We start from the raw sequence: 19,321 nt of genomic DNA, 5'->3' as shown, positions 1-19,321 counted from the left end.
CCATCTTAAAAAAATGTGATTCCTTGCTGATTCCAATTTTCACTGACCATTTAGTAAATAAACTGTTTAAGATCTGTTCATACCAAATTGTCCCTTGTGACGCGCAGCAACCTTGAAGATTAAGAGTACTATTTGTTTCATATGACGAGCAGCAGCCACTTTTTTTGGACAATTTGGCCTTGAAAACTTTTCATTTGCATAAATTCAATCCAACTGCCCAACAAAACCTTATAATTTAAGGACTTTAGCTACTGTACTCTCACAAAGGTGAAATTGTCCATATCCAAATATCCAACTAGAAAAATATAATAACTTGGGGTACAATCATCCAACTAAAACCCAGTTAGGATTAGACGTGAGGTAGCATCTAGAAAACAGCTACACCATATGTTACCTTCTATCCCAAAAATATTAACCATGACAATACATGTTTCTTAGATTTGCTTTTGGTTACTAGTTTCTTCATCCCCAATCACTGTTTCTGATTCCCCAGGCTCATCTAACTTGAGCACCAAACCCAGGTTCTGCACTTCAGCCCATGGCTCTGGAGTTTCCATCACGTTTTCCTGCAAAATCTTGTCAGAGTTTGTTACTTCATTAGTGCAAGCAGGGTGGCAATAACCAAGTGAATTCTTCCCATATAGAAATAATTGTGATCTAATCAAATACTTGAAGATTGATATAAACATATTCTAGTTGTAAGTCTTGTCTACCTGTAACAGTTCAGTCATTTTGCCAGTTCTAGACTCATCATCCAGAGCTTTGGGATTAGATTCTGAACTGTCATCATGGGGCTGCACTGCTTTTAGAGGTTCAATCATCAAAGGTCCATCCACTATGTTGGCCACAACCTCCGAGTTACCTTTGCATTCTTTAGCTGATGTCTTACCACCAGTTGACTTGTCATTCTCCGTCTGCATTTCAGTCGACAGAGAAGGGGTTTGAATTCTCTTGATCACTTCAGTCACAAGACTCTCGAAAGGCGTGCTAGGCAATGTCATTGATTTACCGTCTGAATCACGGGCTACCACTACAAAGGATTGGTCGTCAGAACTATTTTCAACAGAATCATCACCCTGTAAGACCTGCTGGCTAGTTTGGGGTTGGAAAGGATTGGCGGGAGCTGATTCTTTTGCTGTAGAAGTACCTACAAGAACCTCTTTTCCTTTCGAGGAGTCAATATCAGCAGTTTGAATTGTAAATGATTTAGTGGCAACGGAGGATCCATTAGTTAATTTGGCAGGCTGTAGTACAACAGGGACCACAGAACCTCTTGAGCTTCCCGAAGGTGATATTTGGGCAAATATAGATTTGTCTTTTGAAGCATCCCAGGTAGAGTGTGGAGGTGTGCATTTAAACCCCAGTTTGGCACCTGATGATTCACGGGATGGAACTTCTCCATTTTTAGATCGGGGGTTACTTCCATTAGTTTTGTTTTCTGTAGCAAAAGGAACCGTATTTCTACTGATCATTTGAACATCTGGGGCCACATCGTTCACTGCCAAAACAGGGGCATAATGCCCAGGCTTAAAGACAACACCCCTCAAAGTTACTCCAGAGCCGCCAACCCTGACACACAGCAGATATCCAGCATCAAATACTGCCTCAATGACACCAGACACAACTTGTCCCACATCAGCTACATTTTGAATTTGAATTGCTGGATCTGATTGGTCTCCATTTACTCCAGAACCGGGAGAAATAGGAATAGCCTCCAAATGTTTCTTACCTCTTTTCTTTGCATTAAGAGTAGTGTCATCATAATTTAACTTCAGATATTTTCTGGGACGACCACGTTTTGGCTTTAAATGAACATCAGCTAAATTATCAGCGCTGATTCCTTGATCAGCCCGACTCATCCTCTTTAATCCTATTAAATTATTGCTCGTTCAATAGCACTGATTAATTCCCTTCCCCTGCAGCAAAAGGAACAGTATATTTCAAGGTTAAGAAAGAAGACAAATCTTTAATATCCTTTTTTCTTTGATAGGAAACCCAGACTATTATATATTCAAATCAAAATATGTACCAAAGGGTAGATGAGCCATCCCCACTTCAATTGAACAAAACCAAAACTACAAAAATCTTTGTTACGAGCGCACCATAAAGAAGGGTCGCAGAAGTATATGTAAAATGTCATGTTTAAGCCAAATATCACACAAATTCAAGTAAGAAACTCAATATCAAATAATAATTATTTGAAACTACCATATGCAGCCAAATCAGAAAAGTTGCAAAAAAATGTAACTTTTGGCATTCAAAGTTTACTTACATTTTAAATTGGATCTCCATCATTTAAAAAGAAGCCCTCCGGATTTTAATAAGTTCAAGATTCAACCATAACAAATAAATGACATGACTTGTTTTATTCATTTTCTAGCATTTACCATCTTCATTCAAGATTTTCAAGTAAGATTTCCTTATAACTTCTTTCGTTCTCTAATATTGAACATGGTTCAACCCTATCTTCAAGGTTTTTGTGAAATCTACCCTTTATGGGCAAGAGACTTTTGATCCACTCCCCACATTTAAGATATATTAAATAAATTTCTTGGTGGTATAGAAACTAAAGATAGTTTGCAAGAAAATTTCTCCCTTGTAATTTGGCCAAGTAATTCCACAATGAAACATTCAAACATTTTCTCTGCTCCCAATCAATTACGCCTTGAAGAGTGATTATAAATTTTGGAATTTTTACATTCGTACCAACATTGGGGTTGTTCTGTTTTCGCTACATTATCTTCTGCTTTGGATTTTGTTTCAGCTAGATTATATCTTTGCAAGTAGTTCCAAAAAATAAAACCAGGGAAGAACTTCAGTTTGTTGTAGGTATACTTTTTATTTTCTCATCAATACTGTTCATTTATTTATTTCCTTCAATATTAAGTATACATTTTCGGTGTTTTCTAAAGAAATCTCACATAGAACGCCTCACTTTAGTGAGACACCCTTACTAAGGCATGCACTTAGTGCCTTAGGATGTTTTCCCTCTTATTTTTAAATTTGTTTTTGTAAAGATACTAAAAACATCCTTCCAAAACCCTTTGCTTCTCTAAATAAATTCTTAGAAATCCTCTGATTTCTTAATGTTTTTACATTTTTTAATATTCTAGCTATAGTTATTATTTATTTATTAGTATCCTTTAATTCTTTCCTTAAGTGTCATTAAGCTTTTTTTTTTTTTCAAGTTCAACAATGTGGGGGAACATCAAACCTTTATATTAGATACATAATGCATCATGTAAGTTCTTTTTCATTAAGTTAAAATTTTTCTCCCTCCCCATGTCCCTTGTGCTCCCTTCCCTCTCACTCTTCATTTCAATTTTTAGTTATGTAATTCTACTTTTCTTTTCACTAATGAGTCCACTCATTCATTTCCTTAAGTATAAACTATCTATTGAAATGACCGAACAGGAAAAAAAAAATGGTTTGTGTCAAGCAATTTCCGAAACAGGTTTTTTTCAAAAATACGTCTGCAAGGTTGGGCCAAGCGTTTCCTCAATTATTTAGCCGTCGCAAAAAATAAAAAACAAAAAATAATGATTCCTACAGAAGTCACAAACAAACTGGTTAAACTTGAACATCATAAGTTAATGGAAAAAATAGGATTGCAACCAATATTTGTGAAACTCATGTTCGCCGTGCAAAATCCCGCAAGAACTACTTGTAACAAACTCGCAAACACCGCCCTCGAACATAGCTCAAAATCTTAAAACAGGTAGACTAAAAAATAAATAATAAAAAAAAAAGGAAAGAAAATACTCATTGGAAAATTCTATATTGCATGCAACAGAATCAAAATCCAGCAGAATTGGTAAAAGAAGAATAATAAAATAAAAACAATCCTTTTCATTCTAGTGGAAATGAAAAGAAAAAAAAAATAAAATCCCGAACTTAAAGCTAGTTACATCATCTTTCAAGCCATCTTCGGGGGGAAATCCCACAAAAACAGGAAACAAATGTAGAAAATAGAATATATATATATATGTGTGTATATATACACACACATAAGCCCACAGGAAGCATCAAAATCACCCTAAAGTTACGCACATTCTTCGCAAATCCAAAAAAAAAACCTAGCGAAATCGAGTAGGACAGAAAACACTAAATATGGAGGGAAATCGGGCATACCTGGGACTGAAGTATCGCGAAGGAAATTGAGGGAAGAAATGGCAAAGGGATTGTTGATGAGAGGAAGAAAACTAAGGTAGGGCAAAAATGTTGATGAGATAAATAGAGAGATTGAGAAGGCGAGAGAGGACTGAGATTGATGTGTATATGGAAGTTTCCAAATTTTGAGAGAAAATATAGTTTTCCTTTTCTTTGCGGGTTTCATACAAAACAAAAAAGAAAAAACCGCGCCTACATTTTTGTTTTTCTTTTTGTCTTTAATTCTTTTTTTTTTTTTTTTTCCCTCAATCATCCAACTTCTTGAGAACATAAATGCCCCCTTTCACGACCCCGCAGAGAACTAGGAGCATAATTCTCGGAGTGTTGATTTTGAGAATTCAACTATGGTACCCTACTCTCTCTTTGGTCTGAGAGTTAGTTTATGATTAGATTACAATTGTTCATTAGAAGATGAGTGATACGGAGAGTAAAACAAACTTACAAACTTTTGACCCAATCGATCAACTTGCATATGGTGTTGATATTTATGGTTGCAACTTGTTTTATAATGCATGAGTTTATAGTGCAGTGAAAATTTAATTAATTAAACAAACCTAAGTTCAAGTTAATGGAATCTAATAATGTATATAGGTGTATAAGGCCTGGAATGATGTTCCCATGTACCAACGATATTTACTGGTGTATGCATCAAGTAGTTGTTACAAAGAATCAGGATGATTATCACAAAACATATTCTTTCACTGTTCTTTTAATGTGTGTCCAAAAAGGGGTGCAAATGAACAATTATTTTTACATACAACAAATTCAATATCTGGGAATGTATAGCTGATCAGAAAAATTGTGTCGCCTCCACAAACTCCGGCCACTGGTATCTCTTGCCCGATCGACTCGATGACCAGAAAAAAAAGTATAGTTTCAGCTTCCTCTATTGCTATGGCTTCTTGGCCTGCAGCAGCGAAGTCACCGTAAAGTTAGTCGAGTCGAGTCGAGTTGATACCTACCTCCCTTTTCCTCTCGTTTGCAGACGAACTTGTAATAGACTGAATTCAAAAGTAATACTTCAACAAACAAATGCATATTACCTTTTTTAGATACTTCTTGTGAAGTTTCATTGCCCCAGTGCAAGCTTTTTTGGCATCAAGATTTCCAGTCATGTCATTTAATATCTACCAAAGAAGAGAAAGAACACGAAACAAGCGAGCAAACGGTTAGTCGAAACCGTGATTTTGCTTAGACAACCGACTAACAGATCATTCTCTTGAGTTGGCTAGTATTCTATCAGTTTTCATGCTCGAGTTCAATTTAATGTATTATCTTTGTAACCTTAATGTGTTGAAGGTTACCAAGAGATCGAATCATTAGATTGAGAAACGAACCTTCACAACGTCGTCCAGACCCCGAGCTTCTGTAAGTAGCTTTGTGCTCTTATCTTTCAAGACACTAGCAACAAGGAAAACCGAGATCGGAAGAGGAGCTTGTGCGTTCTTTGCTTTCAAATTCTCCCGTTCGTATTTCCCACATTGGCGCATCGATTTTTCTTTTCCTTTCGATCCCTCGCCTTTCTCATTGCATATTTCAGGTTCTTCATACAACGCAAATAGATCGGGATCGTATTCCAGAGCCCACATCATCTGTTGCAACAGCAGATGTGTAAGAATTTTATACAGTTCATGATGTCCTCTTCAGCCATGCATAAAAACTTTTATAAACATAAGAACAAGCCTGGGATGTTGCTTGATTCATCCCTTCTTTAGAGAACGAAACGTACCTCCCAGAGATATAACGAATCGCAAAAGGAAAACTCCCGTCGGAATAAAACCATAAGCATCCTGAAAGCGAAAAGATAATCACCACCCCCAAGTGTCTCTGTGTTCATAAAAACAGCACCTTCATTGTTACTTTTCAAAGTTAGGTAGCAATGTCTCTTCTCGACCCCTAAGTTACACAATTTTCAGTTGAATTATGGTCATTTAAATCGATCGCCATTCGCAACGATCATCGAATGACAATACTTCTTCGATTGTAATATCTCATAAAGCTGAAGAAATGCATGCAAATACAAGTCTACGAGCAATACCCAAGTGTTGATGAAGTTTTGGATCAATGACTTGTGTGATAGCAGCCAAGTTATTGAGTTGAGTCTCCACGCCGACCGAGCTATCAGTGCATCGGAAGTTCCCTCGCTTCAAAGTTTCAAATAGAATACGTCACGAGAACGCTAAATTGCAAATATAATGATAGGGAAGAGAAAAACAAAGAGCTTGATTGGTTGTTGAGGAGACAGAACGATATTTTCAGAATAACGACTACGAAACCGTGAGCACAGAGTTAATATAATCGACTTACACGCACAGGTGAAAGATATCAAATACGAAGCATCGGAAAAATAAAGTTACTCAAGTAGAAGAAAGGTTAGTACCAATCTGCGCATCAAACGTTCAAAGCACCAAAACGAATCGCCTTCATCCTCGAGAAGCATTATCATGGGGGAACAAAGATCACTCATTCCTACTCAGAAATATCATATAAGTCAGGATCAAAGTATGTTTTTCGGCCTTATAGAACTCAGAAGGTGACTGCAGTCGATACTCGAGAAACTTAATCTCATTCATCAAAATTACGCACCTTGACAGTAGCCGATGTCTTTATCTATCCACGCATAAACAGCAAGAATATCCCAAAGTTTTGATAAGTTTTCTTGTTTTTCGTAGAATACCAACGTTCTGTCAGTCCGAACCACGTCAAGGCCTAACATGAACATTAAAATGGTCAGCTTCAAAATAAATTATAAAAGGTACTCGAGTCATGTCACAACTGTCATATAAACAAATATATGATGTCATGTGTGCGTGTGAGCGATAAAGCTTCTACGAACCTATCTGATGTAAAGTAAGCATCCACTGAATTATTTTCTGATCTGTCACAGGTTCCATGTTACTACAAGAATTCGGCTGTGAACCATCAGACTCGGCATCAGCAGTGCCGGTGTCTTGAGGCACAAGCGGACCACTTTCTGGATTTGCTTCCAAAAGTACAAGCGGATCTTGAATAGGCTGACCATCCTCTGTGATTACAGGTGCTGTGATGTATCTACCACTTCCAATGACAGGGAACATTTGTCGACAGTCTTCCTTCCATGTCGCATACTGTATCCTGCAAATTCAAAAGCTCACAATCTAAGCGTTCATTCGATTTAGAGAAGAGGTGAACAATTACTACAAAAACTTGGGTAAATGCATTATATTGAAATGAAGTGACATGAAAACAACGGCCAAAAGCTTCTCATTTACAACTAAATCATTTCATGGAGAGGCCAACTCGTCGCATTATGCTCATGGTCCATCATCACGCATCCTAGACTATGCCTTCCTCACCCTAAGGCCGACTATAGGAGACAGTGAGGGTTTTAAACTATCAAGTTTTCCACATGGGGGTTGAGCTCAAACCTTAGAAGGTATCTACCAAGTTCTTACAATCAAGGTCAGTTTTGGGAGTGCCATTTCTGGGAAACTACAAAGAACCATTTGAAGCGAAGTTTCGCAACCAATAATTGAGGAGAAATCAAACTAAAACGAGTTCAGAATCTGCAGAAACATTATATGATGCATTAACTTTGAAGCAAATAATGTAGATTATCAAAGGGTGGATTCTCTCAACGTGCATCGATTAGATGAACTACCTTCGACGCTGGCGAATTTCTTCTCTCTCCTCAATGGTGCTCATAGGATCATAACAACCAAGAAGAAACTCCCACACTTCTCCTCTAATTGAAGGATGGATCCCCTGTATTACATAGAAAGTTTGAAAAACAAGAACCTTATCATCCAAAGATCACTGCAATCTCCATCGAACGATCAGATCGATCAAAAGAAAATAAGTTTTGAATTAGTAGATAAAGCTGAGCAACTGCCAAAGAGTGTGGTTGTCCAAAGACAAGAACATCATGAACTTACCCCACGATGAATGCGATTTAGAGTCTTTGCTATGTCCAGTTGCCCTTCTGGATTAAATGCTGCTTGCCATTTTCTAACACTTAAAGTTTTCCCAGCCTGCACGAATGTTGGATTATCAACTCTTAAAGCAATGAAATGGGTTTCTTTCACATGAGCAATCTTAGATCAATACAATACCTAAAAGTGACATGACAATCGCATATAAAACAAAGTGAAGTAACTAGTTTAGCAGGACAATCAATGAACCTCAAAGAAGCATTGTTAATTTTTGTAGCCTGATATACACAAACCAGTAGTCAAATGGCCAACCTCGTCCAAAAGATCAGCCATAAAAAAGGTTAATAATACTATGATGCAAAAGTAAGAACCAAAAAGGTCACACCAGGTTGACCATACCACCTTGAAAGAACCAATTCTGGCATGTCAAAACTTTATACAATCCTAGAAGTGGGGCAGAAGCTAAAATGAATAAAAAGCTAGAATCCTAGAAGTGGGGCATTACCAAACGAGGTACAGAGTGATTCAATGTAAACAAGAAGAGAAGGAAACAGACCCTGATCTTGAAGCGGGTTTTGGGAACATCGGTGCACTCAGGGCGAACCTCATAGAAAGAATCAGCAGGAGCTCCAGCGTCTCTCCACATTCCCACAACTCGCCGCAATCACTTCCGAGAGATGGTCAAAAGACAGAATCAAACCAAATCAGCCCCAAATCAAGAAATCCGCTCACCCCCCTGAGATGATCAAACCCCAGAAGAGAAGATTCAAAGCCCAGAGAAAAAGAGTTGAAGGGGCAGGATCCGGGGGGGTGTAAGGCTGGGAACGAGATCCAGCTCCGAATAACCAGCTTCAGACGCAAAATAAATATACACACAAACAACAAGGCAACAGCTAAAAGGGGAGGGGAGAGGGGGTGGAAAATTTTTACTTAATTTGATTGGATAAGAAAAAGGTCTCGAAGTTCATGTATTTGTGCTCTGTCTTACCATGTCAAAGTTGCCTGTTTTTACCTCCTCACCACAAATCCCCATCAACAACAATCCCCGTTTTATACGTTCATTCAACTTCCTTGAATCTCTCGTTTCTTCCTTAATCTGTCTGTGCGACCAAGAGCGTGCAGCTCACGACATTCATTCCACACTGTCGTTGTTTGCTGACCTCCACCTCAGTTGTTGACTTTGACTCCTACTTTCGGGCCATTACCCAGGCCCACGTGTAAACCCCAGTTGGTCCATAACTAAATAATACTCCATTTGGATAATTCATGTTTGTCCGACAGGCCCATTACGTAGGCCCACGTGTAAAAAACTTTAATGTGAAGTATATGTATTATATTTAATTTGAAGTGTTCAGCTCGAATCTACACTCCTCTGTAGTCGCACGGTTCCAGTCCGCATTCGTCCTTGACCAGTCACTCAAAAGTAACAAAAATGAGTATAAAATACTCGTTAAATAGCTTATTTATAGACTCTTAATCTTATCAATTTCTAAGTATGCATGAACCATTGTAAAAGCAAGATTCTTCCTCCAAACAAATTCCTTCTTGAACTTGTTGGGATAAAGTTAATTAATTTCTTAAACCAACATTTTCTATATTTGTGTCAATCTTTCCTTTCATGATTTCAAGGAGGGAGATGTTAACTTCCCATCTTTCTTCACAACAAAGCAATTCTAAAGTCACATTAATCAACATTTTATAATAAACAATTTTTTAATCTAACAGTTTCTTCTTAACTAATTTAATGTTAAGAGAAAATCATGAACCAATCAAATTCATAAAAAATTTAATTATTTAAATCCAATTCAATTCAAATAAGTTCATTATTGAACGAAAATTCTAACAATTGAGTTGAATGGATGGAATCTTCGAGTCAAGTGTTAAAAATGTGAGATTCTTGATCCCACCCTTCCTCACAGTCATCCTTACAATCATTAGTAATTAGTACCAAATGAAACCCAAGGGAGTGATTTAGAAAGCTAGGAATCAAGGGTGACAGCCTTAAACCCAAGCAAGAAGACATGAATATTCTTGGAAATAAATTAAAGGGAAAGCACTCCCACTATCCAAGTTTTTGACGTATTCCCCAACCCCATCATAACGCAAAAAATATATGCTTTATTTGTAGAGGAAGCCAACCCCATATGAAAAAGCAAAACTTTGCCTACAAAACCTGCTCTCCGCCTTCCCTTACCTTTGCAAAACAATAAGTCGAGAGCCCACTATTCCTTCTTCTTCTACTTGTTGCTGCACGATGGCTAAGAAGAGCAGTTTTGCAGTGACCATTTTTGGGGTAATGCTGCTGTTAGTGCAAAATGTTTGCGGCGTTGAGTATCAAGTGGGAGGATCAAAGGGCATTTGGGGCGTTCCTTCTGACCCCAATGCTCAGAGTTTGAACCAATGGGCTGAATCTCGTAGATTCCAAATTGGTGATTCCATAGGTAATGTAAATTAAACAATGGTTGAACATAAGCTTTCATGGTTTTGCTCTGAATTTCTTAAATTAGCGAACGTGTGATTCTCTCCTAATTTATATGTTATTAATGGTGCAGTGTTCAACTACCAAAGTGGGCAAGACTCGGTGCTGTTAGTGAACCAAGATGACTACAATAACTGTCATACAGAATCGCCCATAAAGCACTTTTCAGATGGCCACACCATCATCAAGTTTGAAAAATCTGGCCCTCACTACTTCATAAGTGGTATCAAAGACAATTGCCTCAAGAATGAGAAACTGGTGGTGGTTGTATTGGCTGATAGAACCAAGCAATACTCTTCTCCGCCACCAGCTCCGGTCGAGGAACCACAATCTCCTCCGCCCGAAGCTCCAGCCCAGATGAACCCAACCCCGTCGCCAACCGCCGAGGGGCCTCCTTCCAATGCAGCATCATCTTCTACATCAATCATCAGCTTCTTTTTGGGCTTAATTGGAATGGTTGCAACTTCCATGATTCTTTTGTAATTACATAATAATTTAGGGTTTGTATAATGGGTTTGCATTATTTTTTCATTTTAACATGGTTTGTGGTCATGTTGTGTGGTGGATTGTTTGATTCTTTTGAGAGTGAATAATTGGTGTCTTGTTTGTGTGTAATTACCCAAATAAATGGATTTTCTAAGTTAAATGTTCATTTTTTTACGTGCCTTAATTCACACATTTTCTGAGTCTTAGAGTCTTACGTCGGCTAAGTAAAGGATATCATCACTATTAGTATTAGATCTTTGAAAAAGCTAAAAGCAAAGTCACGAGAGCTTATACTCGAAATGATAATATCATACTATTGTAGAGGTTCATCGTTACTACTAAGTAACAAAAATGATTTGGGCTCGGGATATACATGTAAGTGAAGAAGGAATGGGCTAACCAAAATAATTGATAGCCATGGATACAGGAACCAAGCAAAGGCCAATGTTCTTGAGCCCTGTGCTACAATTATTATCCCTCCCCACAAAACCCACTTCAATTCTATCTTCAACTTCCCCAAATTCCTCAATTTCTTTTCCCTACAAAACCAAAACCCCAAAATCACAGTTAAAATTGCATCAAAGAATGGATTTTTAATGTAAAAACACTAAAAAAATTACAAACTTTGTGTTTTGTTTGATTGATCATGGCACTGAGCTGCTGCTGCTGCAGCTGCTTCTTTTGCTTGGAGCTAAGCCCATCCATCTGATTCAAAACAAAAAACCCAGTTTTTAAAAGATGTAAACAGAAGTTTTGGATGATAATTTATATAGCTGAGAATGTAATGTACGTCGGAAATTATGGAAGGATGAGGCGGAGAAGTTGCAGTGTCTTGGAGATCGTCGTCATCGGAGGAAGAAAAGACGGCGGCGTTTTGAAAGTGATATGAAATTGTTTTAGAGTGGTCGAATAAGAGGAGGTCGTCCATGGAGGAAGTCCAGCTACTGTGATCCTGATCCACCTGCTTCTGGGTGCAGATTCTGGAGATGGCCGAGTTTTCCATTGAATTGGACCAACAAAATCAAAAGGAAACAGAGGTCTATGTGGGTTCGAGGCTGGTGGGGCGTTGGATCGGTATATATATATATATATATATATGGATCGGAGATTCTAATTGTTTGAATTTTTTTAAAAAAACATATAAGGGTATGGTTGTGGTGGGGAAGTTGGCCGTTTGGGGGAGTTTATTTTATTTCCACATATATGCCATACCAATGGACAGACAAGAAAAGGAGTGGCCGGTTGCTTGACTAGCCGCCTCTTTCTGTCGTTTACAAATTTTTTTTTTTTTTAATTTTTAACAACGGTAGAATAGGATATGAATCATCGACTCTTAATTCGCTTAATGTAACAAAGTTAAACTATCTCTACTTTGTTTTACGGATATCCATAATAATATGATATTATCCATTTTAAATATAATTTTGATGTTCACTTAAATTCTTAATTATGGATCATTCTTAGCAGTTAGCACATCCGTGTTTGGAAGTTGTGCCCAATACGTTGTTGTCCTCAATTCATGGTTGCATTGACTTTTAAATTAAATGTTTTTGTTTTTTAAGTTTTGGTCCAATTGGCACCTTATTATAAGGATGGTCTTTTCTCTCTGTTTTTTTTTTTTTTTTTTCTTTTCTTCCTTTATTTTTGTTCAAATTTTGTAGAAACTCATAATCCAAATACGATTTTCTTGGATTTTCTGTCACTAAATCAATGGTACATTTTTAGATAATTATAACAGACACTATAAACCGTTAAACAATGTCGGGGAAAATACGAAATCGACATATATAAACTAATTCAATTAAATACGTATTATTTGGAAAATTACAAAATCTTATTACGTGCATTGTAAAATGTAATTATAGATAAGTGGGTTGGAAGCATATACTTTTGTACACACGATTTATTCATATGTATATGGATCCACTAGATGATTACCCGATTTCCATAAACTTTAAGTTGTGCGACCACCATTGTTCTTATTTTTTTGGACGGTTTCTAAAATAAAAATGCATAAAAACCCTAAATTGATGGAAGTGGGTTTTGTCTGCTATGGAGATTTCATATAAAATAGAAAGAAAAAAATATATAATATTTAAAGAAGAGTAATGGGTTTCATTTTGAAGAAGAGAGAGTTGAGGGAATATTGAACACAAGGCAATTAGTTAGTGGCGACAACCTAACACGATTCATTTCTTTTAATTCTTTTATTTATTTTTTTAAATGGTTCGAGGGTTTGAAAATTTCAATTAAATTATACTTAATTTGACAAGTTTGAAAGGTCAGAATTTTAAATTAATGTTACAAAATCTAAAAATAAGATACCTTTTAATGGGAGATGGGGGTTTGAAAAAGTTTATAATATTACGACAATGCCTGCATATTCAGTTTTGAAGGGTTGGGTAACATGAACATTAGGCGTGGAAGTTGGGCACACGAAGGCGTTTGAGCTGCCCAACCCTCTTGTCTTTCACTCGTGCGCGCACACATCTCTCAAATCTGCTATATTCCCACCTGGTCGGTTCCCTTTTACATAAATTCTTCCATAACATTCTTTATTTATATATATAAATTGGAATAAGTTTAATAATTCTTTATTTGTAGCTTTCTCAAGATTCAACAGTGTTGTGGTATGTTTATGTGGGGTATGTGCAACCATAAGTCAAAAGATTGAATACTCATATGCGATTAAGAGGGACCATTGATATGGTTGCCAAATATTACGAGATGTATCTAAGTTTCGGAGTGAACTAACTTTTTTAGTACGAGTTAAAGGCAACAAGGAGGGGACAAGAGGTAAAGAGACTAGGGTTATGATTAGGGTTATAATTGCAGGGAGGAGAGAGAGAGAGAGTTTTGTTCATATTAGCGGGGGAAGAGATGAAAGAGAAACCCTCTAATAATCACAATTCCCCTCTAATAATCACAATTCGCATAATGACTGACTTAGACCCAGATGGGTAATGGAGTTGTTTTCTTTAAATACAATGGAGTTGTTTTCTTTAAATACATGAAGTGAAGTTAGTTGATAGTTGAGTTGACTACCCAGATGGGTAATGGAGTTGTTTTCTTTTAATACATGAAGTTAGTTGATAATTGAGTTATGTTCATATTAGTGGCAAGAAAGAAAGAACGAAAATATTATATGGAAAACATACAAATAATCCTAAAATTCCCATTTTCATGTGCATATGATAACACAACCAACAAATACACAAGAGGAGTACAAAGTTTTATGATAATATGTCATTGAAACTCAGGAGCCCTTTTGATAGAAACAAACAGATAGCTGCATTTCATCATCATCATAATCATGACCATCAGCTCAAGTTCATAATTTTGAAGTAAAATATATATTCCAAGTATTCAAAACTGTGTTCCAAGATCATCAACAGATTGTGGAAGCCAATGATGATTCCAATCAATGGAAGCGATCTGTTATAAGCGCCAAAGTAACAGCCAAGATGAAGACGAGGCGCATGACACCATAGGGACAGCGGCAGGCAGAACTGGGCAAGGGAATCGCCCTTGGAAGCGCACATTCCTCGCCGTTGAAAAACACTTTAATAGGGAAGCCATCACCTCGTTGTATGTCCAAGTCGCGCAGGCCCTTCTTCTTAAAAGAGATCACGGACTGCTGCTTTCCTGGAATTCTCGGATCCGATGTGGGATTGGTCCCATTCACCTCTCCCATCAAGTAAGTCAAGCCAGGCAAGCCTTGGAGAAAGATGGTATTTTTAACGTTGGGAAGCTTGGTTCCATTGAAGGAGTAAACATTTTCGTAACCCCGGCCGGCCTTACCCAATTGAACGGCAGTGAACCAATCCTCAAATGGGTAATCTTCCCAGTTGAAAAGTGTGAGTCTTGCAGTCCATCCATCGGCATAGTCGGAGTTAATATGCCAATTCAGACTAACTCCACAGTTATCAGGACAAGGCATCGTCTTTGGATTTGGGTAGTGCTTAATTTTAGCCCAAGCCCTTGCCTTCTTTGTCCTGTTATCAAATGGCACCAAAAGGGCTTCTGGAGGCAGCAGCATTGAGCGTGCATTTGGATTGCAACTAGAAGTATCAGTGTCTTCACACCCACACGCACAAGTATTGCAAGGAATTACTGAGTCATTATAATATGCTGAGAACGAAACACAACATTTTGATTGCTTCACTTTTGGCTTTGTAATGTTGCATACAACTTGCCAACTAGCGATCGCCGTGCTCGTTGATTGAAGCCCGCTTGGGTCTGGAAACTCGGTCGGTACGACTCGGATCGGAGCACCACATTCGTATTCCGGATTTAGGATACCTGAGATTTTCCATTTCTGTGGTGGAGTAAGAGCCGTTCGGTTCATGTCTGGTGGAAGCTTGAAGACTTGTAGCTGAAAAATAGACCTTGCTTTGCTTTCATCCATCATGGTAGGCAACAAGCTTCCATTCCTGCAGCAATATGGCAACTTTCCGATCTTGGGATCGTCCTTCCGTTGCGCTGGTAGATCGGCCATCACCGGGTTCTTATCGCAACTCATGACGCCGGTGAAGTCGAAATCTTGATAGTATTGGCCTGCGGGGCCGTAGACGCATTGAGCTATGTCTCTTGTATGAGTGTATGCTCCTCTCATGCTTTGAATGAACTCTCCTTTCATCCATTCCCAGGTTAAGTTCCAGTGATCCAAGCGCCCCAGTGGGTTGTTGTTGTCGATTGTGACTTGAGCTAGGTAGTTGTTTCCAAAAGATTGCATCACATCGTACGTTAGCGAGAGATCTCCATTTTGCCTAGCCAGAAATTTGATTTTCTTGGCCTTGGGTGCTTTTTTCTCCTTGAACTTTGGATCTTTTTTGCAGCACACATGCATTGTTCTTTTCCCTACACCAACCCATAAACAACATCAAATTCCACCAAAATTGTTAGAAATTATGAACCTAGACGAAGTTTTTCTATTTCAATTCTCACTAAAATTGTTAGTTTTTTCAAAATGTATTAAATTCATGATTATTAAATATTGGGTTTCATTCAAAATTAAAAATTTAGGAGTATTTGTTGACATTTAATTTTTTTTTAGTTATGGGGAATTGAAAGGATAAAGAAAGGGCAAAAGGGTACCACGAAGACGAGGGGCAGGGCACTTATATCCATCGTTAACGAGGCGAATTGTCTTAGGCATTGGAACACCAGGGGGCTTGATGCCAAATTGTGATCCGGTGATCGCAGCCGTCACTTGGATCTGATTAATATCACCGGCGGTTTCAATGGACGTTTTAAGATCGGTCATCGGATACCCAGCCAAAGTGACTCCTTTTCCAACGTCCGCAGGGAAATCGGAGCCATCCAACAGGACGGCGCCGTCGACGGAGACGAGAATCTCGTGGTGGTGAAATCCGATGAACATCTTCCAGCCCTTGAGCTCAGTCAATCCGGAGTTCAGAATTGTCGCCTCCGATTTGAAGGCCCAAGCCTGAGCCGTCGCATTCTTTAACCGGGGCAGCTCCTTCTCACGCGAAATGAAATTGTAGGTCAAGTATATGCCATTACAGTTGTTGTGCTCTGGCGGTCCCGCCGCCGGCTTCTCCTTGGTATCATCGCCAGCATCTCCGCCGACTGCTCCGCCGCCTGCTCCGCCAGCTGCTCCGGGGTCGCCTATGATGTAGTCTTGTGCGGAACAGGGAGATAAATTGGAAACAAGAAGAAGAGAAATAAAAAGGGAAACAGAGATAAAATCTCTGGGGCAGAGCATTGGGAATTGCATGCCAGCAGGCTCTTGGATCATAAAAAAATGGAAATGGGTGAAGAAGGAAGAGGGGTGGGGGCGGGGGAGCGGCGCCGCGCGTGAACGCGGCGGTGGAGGGCGGAAAGGCGAGGGGCTTCGAGGAAACCAGAGATGAGAAAATGAGAAGATTGATATAAAAGAAGGAGACAGAGGGGAGGGAATTTTCCGCCTCTAGTTTTCCCGCCATTTTCGCCCGCTGACTGAAGGGGCTCTGCTCGCTTCCCTTTTTTCTCTCATCAATTTTCTTTTATTTAACCACTTCCGGAACTAATTACTTAATTAGTCTTCTATTTGGATATTAATTAATACTAAATTCAAATTAAATTTGTTTTTATTTTCTGTTTAATAATTTCTTTAAATTTAAACACTCAATAATTTATTAACTACAAAATTATTAATTTAAATCTAATTTTATAATAATTTAACAAGAAAAAGGCAATTAACATTTTGATACAATTTTATTTAATTTAACTTAAAATTGGCTTTTCCCCAAACCCCAATCTGTTTGCCACGGAAACAGAGCCCCCATGAATCACAAAACACAACCGCCGCCTTCCATCCATGAAAACTCACCCTTCAACCATCTGCAACCTCCGGTGACTCTCCCGCCGCCAGTATCAGATCAGCTGCTTCATCCTCAATGCAATTTGCCAGCCCCAATGACTTCAACGCCAGGTGCGCCGCCTTCTGCCCTGATATCATCATTGCCCCGAACGTTGGCCCCTGCATCCAACACCACCTCTGATTGTTAAACAAGGTCTAAGCCTTTTAGTCAAACCATTAATTCAAACTTAGTTCTTTACCATTCTTGGAGCTCCGTCGATCTCCGCCACCTCCATACCCGTGACGATCATGCCAGGCACTACCTCTCGGGTGAGCCTAACAATGGCATCCTCCGCCGTGTTCATGTCCAGGGCCTTCATTCCCGGGACGGAATCGATCATGCCAATGCTCTTAAGCCGCTTCACTCCGGTGGCTCCGAAGGGCCCGTCGTGGCCACAAGAGCTGACCACTACCTTCGCCTCCATGACATTAGGGTCCATGCAGGACTGTGTGTCATGGTTCATTGACACTAAAGCCCAGTTGGTGACGACACCGCCAACTCTGCCGCCCTTGACGATCAAATCCTCTGCCGCCACGGCGTTGAACAGCTTGACATTGGGCCGTGCCAGCAGCTTGCTCATGATCGTTGAGGTGAACAGAGCCGCGTGCTTAATTACAACGTAGTCCTCTTGCTCGTCGTACTCCACACCAACCTCGTCCAAGAAGCAGTGGGCTGGCTTCCTTACCACCTATCAAAGAACATGAACCAAACATTAAATTTGCCCAAATCCATCAAATTAAAGATTTTAGAATCAGATATCGTACTGATTGAGGATTTAAATTCTTGGGCTTAAGCCAATTTATGACTGAATTAGTATGATCAAATTGTGGGTATTTTCTTACAAAAAACAGAGCATTCAAAGCTAGAAGACAGGAAAGAAAAGGAGGCGTTATGGGTAAGGGTGAGGCAAATAAATGGCATATACGGGAATTAAAAGCATACCATAGCAGAGAAGAGCTGGCCACCGAGCCATGCACCGCCGCCGGGGGAGACGGACTGCTCAATTATGGCGATGCGAATATCAGGGTTTTTGCTAAGTTCATAAGCGCAAGAGAGGCCGGCAGAGCCAGCGCCGACGATGACGACATCAGTGTCGGCGTAAGTGATCATGTCGGTCATGTAACGGCGGGTCATCTCACGTGAGACGATGGACTCCTTGATGGGGTTGAATTTGAAGGAGTTCAAATCGTAGGGCTGCTGCTGAGAGGCGGAGATGGAGAAAGCGGCGGGGGTGGATTTGAGGCGGAGAGAAGGAGGAGGAGGGGCCAGAGGGGTGCCATGGAAAGAGGAGTCGAGTAAGGAGGAGGAGGGGGTCTGGAGCTTGGTGGTGAGAGTGGAAGCCACGGAAGCCATTTTTGTAGAAGCAGAGGAAAACAGAGGAGATGGGATGGGGAAAGGCGTTGGGGGGGAAGATGGGCTTTATAGACAGAAATGACACCTTCAATTTTACCCCAAATTATTTGAGTGAGAAAAATATCTAAGGGATGGGGAAATGTGGGGGAGAGGATAGAAAATGAAGGGCTCACAATGGGGAGATGGGGTTCTCCAAATCGCATCAGCCATCACCATGATGCTTCATTTTCTTTTCCCATTATCTCTTGTTTCTTTCTCATTTGCTTCTCTCTTTCCTCGAGATATTTTATATACATTACCTTATAAAACAAAATATATATATATATATATATATATATATATTTTTTTTTTTAAATATAAAAATATCTTTGAAGTATATGCTTTATTTTTTAATAAAATACCTCTAAATTTTAAATTTTCGAATATCATTTATTTGTAATAACAGCTAAACATTAGGTCCCTCTCATAATTCAATTACAATAAGATTGATTTTTTTCGTGTAGTCAATTAATGTGCGTCCAATAGTCAATTCATAGATTCTATGAAGGAGAATGGTC

General features: G+C 39.0%; 6 protein-coding genes across 7 annotated transcripts; 1 reads left to right on the top strand and 5 right to left on the bottom strand.

Annotated features, from left to right (window-relative positions):
* Positions 1–203: 203 nt before the first annotated feature.
* Positions 204–4,343, bottom strand: LOC111447491. Of its 2 annotated transcripts, none has more exons than XM_023086690.1 (3): positions 4,132–4,343; positions 714–1,916; positions 204–575 (listed from the first exon to the last, which is right to left on the bottom strand). In XM_023086690.1, the coding sequence occupies exons 2-3, from the start codon at positions 1,857–1,859 to the stop codon at positions 435–437; spliced, it is 1,287 nt and encodes a 428-aa protein (XP_022942458.1). In that variant the 5' UTR covers positions 1,860–1,916; positions 4,132–4,343; the 3' UTR covers positions 204–434. The 2 variants fall into 2 exon arrangements, with proteins under 2 accessions (XP_022942458.1, XP_022942460.1); XM_023086692.1 differs by having other exon boundaries at positions 204–566; positions 4,132–4,340.
* Positions 4,344–4,766: 423 nt separating this feature from the next.
* LOC111447490 (GTPase-activating protein gyp7-like) lies at positions 4,767–9,033 on the bottom strand. The gene is made up of 11 exons (XM_023086689.1): positions 8,638–9,033; positions 8,085–8,180; positions 7,811–7,914; positions 7,007–7,284; positions 6,757–6,879; positions 6,551–6,639; positions 6,209–6,314; positions 5,900–5,997; positions 5,508–5,762; positions 5,214–5,297; positions 4,767–5,077 (listed from the first exon to the last, which is right to left on the bottom strand). Exons 1-11 carry the CDS (start codon positions 8,725–8,727, stop codon positions 5,063–5,065), a joined length of 1,338 nt encoding a protein of 445 aa, XP_022942457.1. The 5' UTR covers positions 8,728–9,033; the 3' UTR covers positions 4,767–5,062.
* A 1,220-nt stretch (positions 9,034–10,253) lies between these two features.
* On the top strand, positions 10,254–11,218 carry LOC111446887 (early nodulin-like protein 3). Its single transcript, XM_023085806.1, has 2 exons — positions 10,254–10,522; positions 10,634–11,218. Exons 1-2 carry the CDS (start codon positions 10,336–10,338, stop codon positions 11,041–11,043), a joined length of 597 nt encoding a protein of 198 aa, XP_022941574.1. The 5' UTR covers positions 10,254–10,335; the 3' UTR covers positions 11,044–11,218.
* Positions 11,219–11,414: 196 nt separating this feature from the next.
* Positions 11,415–12,095, bottom strand: LOC111446888. The gene is made up of 3 exons (XM_023085807.1): positions 11,837–12,095; positions 11,671–11,751; positions 11,415–11,585 (listed from the first exon to the last, which is right to left on the bottom strand). The coding sequence occupies exons 1-3, from the start codon at positions 12,047–12,049 to the stop codon at positions 11,442–11,444; spliced, it is 438 nt and encodes a 145-aa protein (XP_022941575.1). The 5' UTR covers positions 12,050–12,095; the 3' UTR covers positions 11,415–11,441.
* A 2,173-nt stretch (positions 12,096–14,268) lies between these two features.
* On the bottom strand, positions 14,269–16,808 carry LOC111446886 (COBRA-like protein 10). The gene is made up of 2 exons (XM_023085805.1): positions 16,144–16,808; positions 14,269–15,906 (listed from the first exon to the last, which is right to left on the bottom strand). The coding sequence occupies exons 1-2, from the start codon at positions 16,805–16,807 to the stop codon at positions 14,468–14,470; spliced, it is 2,103 nt and encodes a 700-aa protein (XP_022941573.1). The 5' UTR covers position 16,808; the 3' UTR covers positions 14,269–14,467.
* A 431-nt stretch (positions 16,809–17,239) lies between these two features.
* Positions 17,240–18,829, bottom strand: LOC111448035 (thiamine thiazole synthase, chloroplastic). Its single transcript, XM_023087480.1, has 3 exons — positions 18,354–18,829; positions 17,611–18,099; positions 17,240–17,530 (listed from the first exon to the last, which is right to left on the bottom strand). The coding sequence occupies exons 1-3, from the start codon at positions 18,762–18,764 to the stop codon at positions 17,384–17,386; spliced, it is 1,047 nt and encodes a 348-aa protein (XP_022943248.1). The 5' UTR covers positions 18,765–18,829; the 3' UTR covers positions 17,240–17,383.
* Between the last annotated feature and the right edge of the window lie 492 nt (positions 18,830–19,321).

The sequence above is a fragment of the Cucurbita moschata genome, unplaced genomic scaffold (genome assembly GCF_002738365.1).
Source record: "Cucurbita moschata cultivar Rifu unplaced genomic scaffold, Cmos_1.0 Cmo_Scf00009, whole genome shotgun sequence".
Taxonomy (NCBI): domain Eukaryota; kingdom Viridiplantae; phylum Streptophyta; class Magnoliopsida; order Cucurbitales; family Cucurbitaceae; genus Cucurbita; species Cucurbita moschata.
This window is presented reverse-complemented; position numbering and strand designations above follow the sequence as displayed.